The sequence below is a fragment of the Ornithodoros turicata genome, chromosome 7 (assembly GCF_037126465.1).
Source record: "Ornithodoros turicata isolate Travis chromosome 7, ASM3712646v1, whole genome shotgun sequence".
Classification (NCBI taxonomy): domain Eukaryota; kingdom Metazoa; phylum Arthropoda; class Arachnida; order Ixodida; family Argasidae; genus Ornithodoros; species Ornithodoros turicata.
In genome coordinates this window covers 41089304-41103037 of record NC_088207.1, presented here as the reverse complement: position 1 = coordinate 41103037, position 13734 = coordinate 41089304, and the positions used below count along the sequence as shown (strand labels likewise).

The window sequence follows — 13734 nt, the reverse complement described above, 5'->3', positions numbered from 1 at the left end:
TATGTACACATATCAGACAAAATTCGACTGAATAATTTGTTGTGTACACTATTTACATAGCGTGATATCCCTTGTTAGAAAACGAGGTTCCTCAGGGCAAGGCACCCATTTCCAGCATATGTACCGATTAGACCACTGACGCAGGAATCCCTGCTCACCTAGCCAAAACAGACGGTGCTCAAGGTCGTCACGGAGCAAACACGGAGCAAGAGAAAGTCTGGGATGCATTGCTCGAATACGGCGATTCTGAGCTACAGCCCGACATTGGAACTTCCAGAGTACGTATGACACAATAATTATGATTTGTTGGTGAAAATTACTTCGGGCGCTCACTGCAACGTTACGCCTTACACCGAGGCGGCGGCGCACTAAAGTCCACAATGTCGACACTACAACACACTCATGTAGAACATGTGTATTTGTTTCGTTTGCACCACAGTTAGGGCAAGTAGAATTTCGTGTAGTTCCCCATTTGACCAGCCGATCTTTTGTTGGAAGTACACCCCAGCAGGTTTGAGCAATCTCCTGCGGCAGCGGCAGTGCAACCGGGTCCCTTCTACCACTGTGCGAGAACGGAGCACTGGTAGTTTCTTCTTCGGAGCATAAAGCCTCGCATATTCGGGATACTTTGGACTTTCTCTGCATCTGTATCCGCGGAAAGTGGTCTTGCACAAACTTATATTGCGTAAGAATCGCTTTAGAACAGTCTGGTGGATTTTCTGCTGCAGGATACATGTTGCCAATACCTCTGGGTACAAGTGTCCTGTGTCCCGGTCCCAGCCAGTACATCACTAGACGGCGCCCCGGGGAATCGACTTGGTTTAACATGCCTATGGTGTTCCTCAACCCAAACAACGATCTGTATGTTTTCACGCGTGGAAGTCTTCACTCATCCTCTGATTTTGGCCTCCTCAACACGTCGCGCGATAATAGGTGTTTCTGGTCCTTCCAGAAGAAGTTAAAGATGAGCGTGTTCACCTTTGCAATGACCTTCACCGGAGGAGTTCGTGATTGATAAAATAGCGTAACCGCAGGTTAGCTGGTGGACGAAACCGATGACGAAACAAGCCTGAGCATGGACAACGTGAAAAACACGAACATACACGTATGTTCGTGTTTTTCTTATTGCCACATGCTCAGGCTCGTTTCGTTATGACTTTGCATTCGGCACTGCATCATCCAGATTACCGTAAATTGCGAAAGCCCGTCTTCGTAACGGTAATGTGGCGAACCTTACCCCACCGAAACATGGAAAATATCCGATTCCGACCAGAACCTTCGCCAAAGACGACCCAACGCCGTCCACAGGCCAGCAAAACCACTTTGAAAATATTGCGAAATTTGCACTGTTTTGCACTTTCGTGCGAAATATGCCACAACGTGCGAAACGTGCATTTATATGCACCATAGAACCCTTCTGATAGGTCCCAGATAAAGACCAAAAGTATTTAGTCCAGATACGCGAAACCATATCAAGGGGGGACAAAACGTGCATTTGCATGAAAATCCGTGCTCTAATTGATTTATATAAAGAAAATTGACTACGTCTTTGTGCATTCTGTTTAGCGCGTTGAAACGTTGTAGCTTTATAGGGTCATCTTCCAATCCAGATCTTCGGTGCCACTTTCTTGTTCCTTCTCTCTCGACGGTTATTACGGACGGACCTACACGGCTGTAATAAATGGCACAACCGATTGTCATAGTTAGGATTTTATATTGCAAAGTATTTTCCACGCCTGTTTTATTGCTCTTTTCGCTCTTCGTTATTCTTCAATATCACCGCCGTGAGCTCTCAGCTTACTAATCTTGCCTAAGTGAAATTCCAACGCACATTTTTGACTCTCTTTCTCTCTCTCTCGTTAAAACGAATAATGAATCGGAGGAGTGTTTTCAGTGCTCTTACTAACCTGGGCACGATGAGAAACTTTTCACGACGGCGCGTCCTGAAACGTAATAACAAAGACGATTGTTACTCGTCCAAACTGCACTTCTCTCGTACGCCACGTCGACGCCACTATTAGGAATAAACGAATTAGCAACACGGTTCGCTCTTTTCCTTTTATGTCTGTTTACATCAGCGAGCGATAAATGGAAGAATTAGCAAGGTATGTGGCAGCAAGACTACATCTGCCTTTACGGTTATGATGTTGTCTGTTTTCGGCATGCCTTTGATGTAGAATCCACGGCGGAGGAAGCATACATTATATAATTGGTACAGATAATAACGTCAGTGGGTTATAATCGAATACGTGTGTCTGCAGTAATGAAAGTGTCGGCAACATCAGCTGCGTTATGTTCAGTTTTTGCTCCCTACTCAGACGCGCAAACATGCTGTACCGTCCGATGCAATCGTTGGGGTCCGCGAGGAATCCGGAATTATAAAGTTCCTGGTGATGTCCACTTGGAGATGCCATCCAGGAAAAAAACACCAATAAAGTTTCGCAGAATTCGTTCGTGTTTTTTTTTTTTTTTTTTTTTCATAAAACATCAGAAACATCGAATTCGAAACCCACTGCCAGCTTCCGGTTGAAACGGCCCTTCCCTGCTTCACCTCTTCCGGTGACGTAATTGGCATTACCCCCGAGATTCCCAATCACTCAGCTGACGGCGTCGCCGGGCTTGTTGCCATCCTATACCACGGAAAGCATGAATGCAGGAGTTTCTAGCGACTGTTCGGCACCAGATTGCGAGTCGGATGACCGCATTTTGTGACGGACAGCCTGCTTTCATCACAGACTCCAGTGACGTCGGTCCGCACACTGTTGCCTGAATTCAGCGGGGAGCGCGCAGCCGACTGCAAAATCTGATTAAATTCATTTTCTAATGTTTCAAAAGGAAATACTCCGGTTACATGTATTTCAAGCACCCACTATTCTGATCGTACCTTCAGTTCAAGTGTGTTTTTTGTCCAGACACCACCTTTAAAGCGATAGTCGCCTCCGTAAATGTGTGTACGAAACAAGCACCACAAAGACGAAGAAGGATGAAAGTCACTGAAAAGGTTAGCCAGCTGTAGGACTCGAACCCACATCTTCTGGATTGCCGATCCAGGGCGTTAATTTCTTAGGCAAATTGAGGCTTTGTATGTATTTGTCCCTTGTATGTTGTTCCAGCCTCAGAACATCAGTTCTTTCATGTACAATGTTTGAGATCGTATGACAGTGTATTTGATTAATTTTCTGCCCCGAAAAGTGTTGATAGACAAACGGGATTAATGAATTAGCATTGCTTCTGCAGGGGCCCTATTCTCGTCAAAGTAATCGACCCCGATTTCTTTGTGTATCGGCGTTTCGCTCGTTGGTGTCGTGCTGACTGAGAGGTGGTGGGTTCGAATCCTACCACCGGCTGTGCTGTCTGAGGTTTTCCCTGGGATTTCCGAAGACTTTCCGGACGAATTTCGGCACAGTTCCCCCTGAAGTCGGCCCAGGAAGCATACTAACCCTCCTGTCCCCCACTCCTTCCTGCGATCCTCTCTCCATCTGTCCTCATTTCTACGCCGCTCATAGCCAAAGTTGCTTCGCGGCGCTAACACGAAACTTAAAAAAAAACTTTGTGTATCGCCTGTCATTGGTCCTTACGTTAAGAAGGCGTGAAGAACAGAGATGTGCCCTCAACCGATAGAGATCAAGAACCGATCAAGAACGCACCCTCAACCAATAGTCGAGCACTTGATCCTGAACTCTTCACGATTTCTCTACATTATCACGAAGATTACAGGATCAAGAGCTCGACTATTGGTTGAGGGCGCGTTACATTCATTTCTGTTATTCACGCGTTCTGCACGTAACAACCAATGACAGACGAGACACAAAGTAATCGAGGTCGATTACTTTGACGAAAATAGGGCCCCAGCTGAGGAAGCTCCAGCAGCGAAAACATCACGGTGACGTCCGTTTGAAGGGCAATCTAAGGGCAGCGCGCACACCATTGACACTGTTCCAGAGTTCGTCTGTTTCGCTTACTAGGCTCCTTGCAGATTATCACCGCTCCAGCGGCTCAAGGAAGTCAAGGCCGTTCCCTTATTGGTCGGTTTCATCCTGACGTTTCCTAATGTTTCCACTAGTCGCACATTATTCTTGTAGCTGCCATCTGTATCGTTCACAGCATCACCATTGCCACCAACACCAGCAGCTCCAGCAAGCATTCAAGTTTTCATTCTCGCAACCACCGTCAGTAAAACACTTGTTGCCCTTAGGCCGGGTTTCGCAAACGCTAGTTAACATTGAACTGAGATCGAGCATTGCTAGAACATGAGCGTAACAGTAAATTCTTTTTTTGCAAACGTTAGTTGGTGACGTGATTAATGTTTCAGCAACAATAACTTGATCGTTGCATAACTTAACCGTTGATCTTAGTTCAAATGTTAATCGGCGTTGGTGAAACCGGACCTACATGGCTTACTGCCATCTTTTGCGAGGAAGAAGTACTCGTCATCACTGTACCTAGTTAGTCTCGTCCTTGATGTAGCTCCCACAATTTGGTAACCTGGACATAGAACACCTCAGTCCGGTGAAATGTTCGGCCCTTCACCATCCCAAATTTTTCAGCGACCTCACACAAGAAACACCGGAAGCCATTACTGAAGTTATGGTGCCTAGTTCCCCCAAGGACTCGCTAGTTCCTCCACGCTTATTCAATGACCTTGCATTTCTCGGAGCCGCTCCCGCCTCGCTCAATTCGTCACAGTCAACTCTACCACGCCACGCTGCCCCACGCTTCGTGATGGTCCACCTCCGGCATCAACCAGCAGCGGCACTTTTCCGAGCCCCACCCTCCGGCCGCGGTACGTCGCTGTCGACCACACCACACGCATCTCTGGTCAAGCAAGGAAGTATGAGCATGTTCTCGCGGCATTTCCCCCTGACCGTTGAAATCCGAGATCTCATTTTGACCCCGCCTCCTGAGCGCCCTTATGGCGCCGCGGTTACCAAGCGAACAGTGGCATCGGAACAGCACCGCCTCCAGCAGCTGCTCACCTCCGAAGGTTCGGGCAACGGTAAGCGTTCCCAACTCACGCGTCGCATGCGCCAGCTGCTCGGCAGCACCAGCGCCGATATCCCCATACTCAAGCAGCTCTTCATGCGGCGTTTGCCCTCTCAAGTTCAGATTGTGTTAGCAGCGGCTGCGACGTTTCTTTGGTCGATCAAGCTCACCTCGCCGACCGCATCCTTGACCTCACCGTTCCCAATCGTTTCCTGACACCTCAAGTCACTGCGGTCACTCCCAGTCGCTCTGAACCTCTTCCGCTTCGCAGTTTGGCCCGAAGTGGTTCCCACCTACGATGCCACCGCGGCAACAGATGCACGCGAATTTCTCCGCCACTGGATATCGCTCGCTTCGATGTTTCGGCTTCAGTTACGCCCGACTGCCTCTACCTCCGCCGAGAGGAGACAGAGTCCGGGATATAAGTCCGAGACTAATACTCAGCTTTTATGCAAATTGGCCCTGATGTCTAGTCTACCACCCACGTTTTCATCCGCCATGACGCTGTACGCACAAGCCCGTTCAGCTTCCTTACGACGGTGCCTATCAAGTCCTCCAGCGGTTGCTTAAGTATTTCGCCATTGCTCTTCACGGCCGTCGCGAAAACATCTCCATCGACAGACTTAAACCAGCCCACATCGACGCCCGACCTAGCGTTTCAACCTTCATCATCCAAACCTCCGTCATTCAATCCAGACAGTCGCGCCCTATACCTCAGCATGTCACATAGGCACACCTTCTGGTAACTGTTCGCACATTTTCGCTAGCGACCCCACGACAGAACGCATCATCTTTCGACCACGTCTCCGAGGGGCGAGCCAATGTAGCTGCATCACCATCGTTCACCATCCTTCACAACATCACCATTGCCATCAACACCAGAAGCTCCCGCGAGCGTTCCTGTTTCTATTCTCGCGGCCATCGCCAGTAAAACAGTCGTCATTGCAGTCAGTCTCATATCTTTGATATAGCTCTCACACTGTGAATATCCGGCGTCTCCTCTTGCGGTGTATTTAATTGAATTGCACAAAAAAATACACAATTAATTCCGGGATTTTCAGTATGACCGTCAGTGATCAGCTAGGAATAAGATGACGCCCTAGTTTTGGAATCGATGAATATAAAGGTTATCGCCCCTTCGCTGTCGTCGTACATTTTGAGCTTACCATCCAGTGTCGAGACATGCCTCAATGATGAATGACAATGGGTGACTATTTTCGTTTAGGCTAACGAGCCTTAAAAGATGGCCGCAGTGAGAGTGTCTTTAATAAAGCGCACCAGGAGGGACAGCTGACTGGCGGTTGTTTCCAGATTTCTTCTGCTACATGTACAGTCTTTACATCGAAAGGTCGACATTTAGCCTATCCAGCACAGGCTTCCGAGGGCGGCGGCTATAAATACAGCGTCTGCAGCGTGTACTCCGTTTAGTCCCATGTACCACAAGTCTGACACATAGCCGTACCAGTCACCTTCTATCGCGATAGAATATTGTACAGGGATGTTGCCACAGATACATTTCATGTTTTCCGCTGTTCGGAAGACATCTAGATCTGTGGAACCTGCCAAGAGTTTAGCGACCTGCACGATGCTTCCTGATTTCACATTTTGTAAAGGAACTTGGTGCTAAACGTCTATAGTTTGCGCAGCCTTTTCTGGAACCTGTGCATGTTTATGCGATGTACTGTTCGTCACACGGTTGTCTGAAATCGCCGATCAGTGGATTCGCAGCTCGCGATTCCTTGGTTGCCCTCCGAAATGTTCTGTCAATGTTGCATTTAAAGGTAGATCATATGGTGCACATGTTTACTACTCAAAACGAATGGCTTTGGAACACCTGGAGATTTAGGATGGGATAAACAGCGGGACGCTAACTAATTTCAGACAACCATGTCGCGAGCAGTACAGTTCACGTCTACAGACATGTTTGTGGTGACGTGCAATTTCGAGGTGTCTGCCTGCCGGCGTGACGGTATGTTGCTCGGGGAATCGTGCGTCCTGGGACGACTTCACAGGGAACTACTGCCGACCTAAAGCGTCTGAGGAAAACCCAGGGGAAACACCCAGACTGCACAGCCGCGGCACCCGGATTCGAATAGGCATGTTCAGTAGGTGAACCAGTTACCCAATCGTGGGCCGACATGGTCGAATAACATTCGGTCGATGGGGGTGATGTCAAGAAGCACACTAAAAACAGAGAGGTGGCTTGCTCAAAGCTACAGGTGCTTCGCGGTGAACACAAAATGAAAAAGAAACAAGATGTACAAGGGCGTGCTGAAAAGTTCGCGGCCCGACCCACTTCCAGATAAGTACGAACGCGATCTTGTCATCGTAGAAACAAAGAGCGAGACGAAGAAGAAGAGGAGAAGAAATTGTAGCGAAGCATTCATTTTTGAAAATTTTTGCTCCAGCTCCAGCTATCAAGAGAACCATGTCTGCTACAAGCATGACATTTTCAAAGGTTGAACTTCGGGCTGTCATGAAGTTCCTGTTCATGCGAAAGAAAAGTAGTGACGAGTACCCATCATACTCAATTGGTGTGGTGTGCCCAACCTTCAGCGTTGGGACCTTGACATCAAAGACGCTGGAAGATCAGGGAGACCTCCAACCGTGTGAACACCCGAAATTGCTAGTTTTGTCCACAACCTCATTTTGGCAGATCAGCGAATCTCGGCTAAAACGGTGGCACAGATCTTAAGCATGTACAGCGCATTGGGATTGTAATTAATGAAGACTTGGATATGCCGAATATTTCAGCCGAGTAGGTGCCGGAATGCTTGAATACCGATGAGAAACAACGCCGAATGGATGCCTCCAACTTGATTTTGCAACCCTTTGAGCGTTCCAGTGACACTTTTCTTGAGTGGCTTTGTTACAGTTGATGAAACATGATTGCACCACTATGATTCTGAGACAAAACTGAGAGAGTCCATGGAATGGCGGCACTCGGGTTCTCCGATGCCGTAGAAGTTCGAGACTCAACGATCAGCGGGAAGTGCCATGGCCACAGTTTTCTGGGACAAGGAAGGTGTTTCAATAACTCTCTATCTCCGGTAGGGTGAAACAGTTAATGCAGTATACTACTGTAGCATGCTCTGTCGGTTAAAGGAGGCTTTGAAAGAAAAAGGGCGCGGAAAGCTACGGGAAGGCGTTCTCCTTTCGCAGGACACGGCACCGGCTCACAAAGTAGGCAAGACAATGCAAGTTCTCAAAGACTTGCGATTTGAATGCATTAAACATCCACCGTTCTCGCCGGATCTTGCCACATCGGACTATTTTTTTGGTTTCTGAACCTGAAAAAAAAAAGGTTTGAAAGGAAAGATTCTCGGAGGACTCGGAGATGATAGGAGCAGCCAAGGCGTATTTCTTCCTTCTTCCACCTCAGACGCTGGTATTTCGGAGAGCAGACGTCGGATTTCTTTTTCTTTTCTTCTTCTTTTTTTTTCTTTCAAGGGTTAAAGAAGCATCAGGAATGATGTGCGGTGACCTTCGACGTGAATATGTCGAATCGCAATAAAGGTTAACGACTCTAGGCTGCGTTCTTCCTTGTGGGGCCGAAAACGTTTCAGCACCACTCGTATGCTGACAAGGAAAATGAACACACGTGAGTTGTTCTAACGAAAACGACAAATGAAAAAAAAAAAAAAAGAATCATTGGTTCAAGTCTCTAAGACAATAGATGTCATTGCGGGAATGGCAGAGCATATAGTGGTAAACGTTTATATAACGTTAAGAGGTCCTTCAACCCAGCAACACACATGTCTCCTTGTATTTCCTGCTTGCCTCAGGATTTCAGACTTTTCCCTAGCCACGCTGCTGGGCCCCACGCAACACGGTCAGGTGACAAAGGACACCTGTTCAGTTCCTGCGGATTTGTGGCCGTCTGGATGAACTGTGATCAATTTCGTGGTTGTTTTCCTTTTTTGTTTGTTTTCTTCTTTTTCTTTGTTTTTTTTTCTTTCCTGAGAATAGCAGACCGCCGTAGCGCAGGCTAACCTTTCCTTGCTGCTTTTTTTTTATAATAACCATATAACCCCCCCCCCCCCCAGCCTGTTACAGTTCTCACTAAAGTGCTGTCTCATCTCGTATGATCAGGGCATGTTTCGTAGTATCGAATGAGTAAATTGAAAAATATACATTGACATGGCGAAGGAACTTGATATGGGAACTCTTGATACAATCTGTATTCTTCAATGCATTCGTACTGGTGGCGGGATATTTGCAATTATTCAGGTTTCTGTGCTGCCGTGTATACGGGGACATCTTTTCCCTGCACCTTCTGGTTTAGATTGCATACATCCATGCATCAAACATGACTGCATCAACGCTGCTCTCCACTCTCGTGTATTCGCCTTGGCTATCGACTTTGTCCCGCACTGCTTCATCCCCGTGGTAAATAAGTAAATGGTCGCTGAACTCTAGTATGATCTAATATTGATACCAGATTGCTCCTCGGCAGTTGTTGCTTGTGTCATGGGGAGGAATGTTGAAGTAAACAAGAAGAAAAAAAAACAGTGGCGTTTGCCCACAGCTATTCTCCCTGGTGCCAACTTATTGTTGGTTCGATGGGTTATGTATACGTAGAAATGGAAATAAGTACTCGAGAAACCCTCGATTAGTGCTTAGCGGGCACAGATAAAAAGTCTCGCGAAGGCTCTGGCAATGGTATCGTCATGCATATTATATCGTCAGGTATTATAATGCGTATTGCGGAGGAGCAATACATGGTCGTTACAGCATTGTTACTTGCCGTGAACTGCGGTAGAACCGCGGTTTTGTGTTGCTTAGTGCGAACAAACGCAAAAGCGAACAATCTTTCTTTTATTGTGGAATATTTGTAGTAGCGCGAGCACATTCCACGAATTATTTCGCGCCTTCGGATATAAAAATAATTTATCAGCAATAACCATGCACAACATAGAAGAGTCCCAAGCAGCACAACATCTTGGCCCAATATTGGTCCATTATTGGCAATGCCGGCCCAATGTCGGTCCAAGATTGGACCAATATTGGCAATGCCGGCAAAATGTCGGTCCAAGATTGGTCCAATATTGAACCAATATTGGCAATGCCGGCCCAATGTTGGTTCAAGATTGGTGCAATATTGGGCCAATATCGCCAATATTGGGCCAAGATGTTGTGCTGCTAGGGGTCGTATACACGGGACGTTGCCGGGGCTATCGGAAGGCCGCACGTAGCAGCTCAGTTTTTTCCTCTAGTTCCTTTCTTCCTGTGTTCTGTTCAAGGAACACCGTTCTTTTGGGGTCAGAACATTATATAGCTTCAACAAATGGACGCGGTATGCCCTAAGCAATCTGTCTAACGTTTCTCGAATTCTAAAAAAGGACGCTCGCGAGCTAACATCACACCGTCCATGTGGAGTGCCTTGGAAGAGTGAGCGCAGATCACAAAAAGCAAGAAGCGAGGCACAGTTCGAAAGTAATTGGTTCGACAGGCGTTTGTTTAGTTCACAGCAAATGTTACCCAAGCAGGAAATAGGATCAGCGGTGCCAAATTCATTTCGGGGTAGTGGCCAGACTAACATAGGGGATACTGAAGAGACCGTAAACATGGTGCGAATGAATTGACTGTGTAACTCTTCTAGCTCTATAGTGTGGCTCCTCTAGCATGGAATGAATTGACGTTGCAAAATATTGAATTTCGTACAGACGGTGTGATGTGAACCAGGCCCGCCATTGCCGAACCAAGGGACAAGTTTGTGAAAGTATTTTTACAGCACTCATCTGTAGCTCACCATGTCACGACCAAGAAAATATGTCGCAATAACCGTTTTACACAACAAACTTTTGTCGTGCGTGTCGCGGGAAGGGAATCAAAGCAAAAGCATCTGATAGAGACATGGATCGAGAGGCAATTATTCTACTGGCCCACTAGAGGTCTCTGTACGACATGCTGGCGGCTTCTGATCCGACGCTTTTGTTTTGACACGTGTTTCATAATGTCTTCTTGAATATTCGAGAGATTTCAAACCGTATTTGGGAAAAGCGCTGAAACGCGACACGAGCATGGCACAATTAGGATGTTCCAAAGTGGGAGGAGGTGTAAGCAAAGGCAATTCTAACACGTCTGCCCCAATACATCGCAGTGTGATGGAATGAACATAGTGGTGACTCGAGGAAATTGCAGGGTAGAAAACAACTGAAGGAACAATGTGACGAGGGAGGCCATCGATGGCCAGTAACATCATCCATGCATAATCGGAAAAGCCGAGTTGGTATGTTGTGTTCTTATAAGTTAGAAGGGACGAAGAGCGATCTTGTATGCATTGAATACGTGATTGCATGTCAAGTGCGGGAGGACGAATGAATACGTAAGGGGAAAAAGAGTTTGGAGACTATCTTCAATGGTTCGCAGGGCTGTGCGAATACTCGGATTTTTCGAATATCGAAGCGGATATTTGTGTCTCTAATCGAATTTCCAATCCAACTGAAGGTCTGTTATATTCAAATATTCCTGAATGAATTCCTGAATGAATAATATGAATATTCCTGCACGCGTAGGGCCTAAACCGCCACAAGCGAAGGTACACAACAGAGTGAGCTCTACGTCCGTATCGGTATGCACATACCACGCATCCATCTGCGACATCTTGCAACGGTCTTAGCACCGTGCTAAAACTGTACAACTAGGCGGTGCCGCACTATATACGTTTACTTCTCGCAGTGAGAGGACATTCCGCGTTTCACGTATTTTGCGGTGCTCTCGTTTACCGGTATTCAGCGTCTCGCTGCAGCTAGCATATGCGGTGAATGGCGGAACGGCGGAACTATGCAGGGCGCCAGCCATGCCCTTTCTGCTGGACGTGATCGCTGGGACCAAGCTTTGGGAATTCTCTCGACGGAGCGAAGGCGCTTCGAAGTGTGTTGAATGCGGTAGAGTTCTCAAAATGGCCGTCGCATACCACAACGATACGCTTCTGTATCACCTGAAGCGGTATCCAACGGCTGTTCGCTTTCACTGCACCTGCACACATATTTTGTTCGGTAATGTAGCTATTGGCTTCAGTTATATAACTATATTAGCTTAGTATTCGCTTCGGTTTTTAAAGTGACCATTCGGACGTTTTCTGTTCCGTATGTTCGCACCGAATGTGTATGACGACAGAATTATTGTGTGCTTTGAGTGCTTTTGGTGCCTGCCTTCTTAATTGTTACAATGAAACTGGCATACCCAGGAGATACGCGGTGGGCTCACGTTACGTTACTTCTTTCCACAAAGGTCACACAGCCATGTACTTTCTGCTTTGCAGTGTGTCGCGTTCTGGGAGAGGGCGTTGCCGTCGTATTCGGACCTCGCCACGTGACTACGGCTTCCCTGGTGCACTCAGCCGTCGAGCGCCACCAGATACCACACGTTTACATCAACAGGGACAATAGTGTTCCCGGTCCGGATGCCACGTCCTTAACCTTTGCTCCACCGCAAGCAGAACTGGGGCTCGCCGTTAGGGACCTCATCGCCTCCCAGCGGTGGTCTAGGTTTACGCTCGTTTACGAGCGCTCAGAGGGTAAGCAGTCAAGTCACTTAGAAGGTTATATGACGTGTTAAAGGGGCACTAAAATGCGAAGCAACTTGTTCTCAAATGAAAGTCCGTGTTTCAATTCGCATAATGCGCGCAAAATTAGTTCACACAATGCTACCGTTTAGAAGAAAAACGCAATAAAAACAGAGCCGTTGGTTGGTTGGTTGGTTGGTTTGTTGGTTGGTTGGTTTGTTGGTTGGTTTTAAGGAAAGAATACAATAAAATAACGCAACGAACGGGATCCTCAGGAAGCAAAGGTTGGCGGCATTCAATCAGACAGCAGGAGTAGCGCGCGCATGCGTATCGTGCATGTGTAGATTTGGAACGGGTCCTGTCGTAGCGTCGTGTACGTGCGCGGCATGATGCGCAATGCTGCATTTTTTTCAATACCGATTTACTGAATTGTAGCCCACAGCAGTAATCTCAAATGTTCTAGTGACAACAATTATCTTCACGTCCTGCGGACAGCGACACCAGCGTAAGTCGCGCTACGTTTTTCGCCGGAACTGCGCCATGGTGTGGCACGCGCGTTCACGCGCCGCATGGACTAAAAAGGCACCCGCTGCATACCCGATGCTCGGGCTGAAGCGACGTTCACTGCGTAGTGCCGAGGCAAGAAAGAGTCCGGTATAATTCTAGTTGTAGCTTCATAACGGAATCGAAGTTTTGAATTACGACAACAAGTGCGAAACTAACATAGCGGAAGTGAACTTGTGGTGGCATTTTAGTGCCCCTATAATATTTACGGCTCGTTTGGGCCAAAAAATAGAAGGTAGCCGCATAAGAGCATAGCTGTGATGATTAGTTTCTTTTCAAGTGGGCAAGGCTAACCCGGAAACCCACTATCGTGGCATCGTTCATGATCATATATAGTTCTATCGCGACGTAACGCCACGAATCCTCGTTAGCCGTTTCGTTAGCGTTCATGTGGTACTAAGGATACGACTCTGAGTCCTAGTGCCTTGCGGTGTAACGGCATAACTTATGGTGTAGCCGAACACGGTATAACCATGCAGAACACGCGTAAATCACAGGGCTTGCGGGTCCGCAACACAGAACTGCAGTTTAACAACACTGCTGTTATGTGGAAGAAAATACGTCCCACAAGGCAACAGCTCTCACAGGTCTGACTTTCATAAGAACTTACACAACATGTACAAAGCCACTTGAGAATGAACTATTTTACAGTTCGCGCATTCCTTTCGGTACAAAAA

General features: G+C 47.2%; 1 protein-coding gene across 1 annotated transcript in view; it reads left to right on the top strand.

The window, feature by feature from the left end:
• Positions 1-216: 216 nt before the first annotated feature.
• Positions 217-13734, top strand: part of LOC135401117 (glutamate receptor ionotropic, kainate 2-like) — a 43663-nt gene continuing 30145 nt past the window's right edge. The window contains exons 1-2 of the mRNA XM_064633314.1: positions 217-278; positions 12251-12505. Of these exons, the coding sequence (XP_064489384.1) occupies position 278; positions 12251-12505 (256 nt within the window). The 5' untranslated portion in view covers positions 217-277. The remainder of the gene's footprint in view (positions 279-12250; positions 12506-13734) is intronic.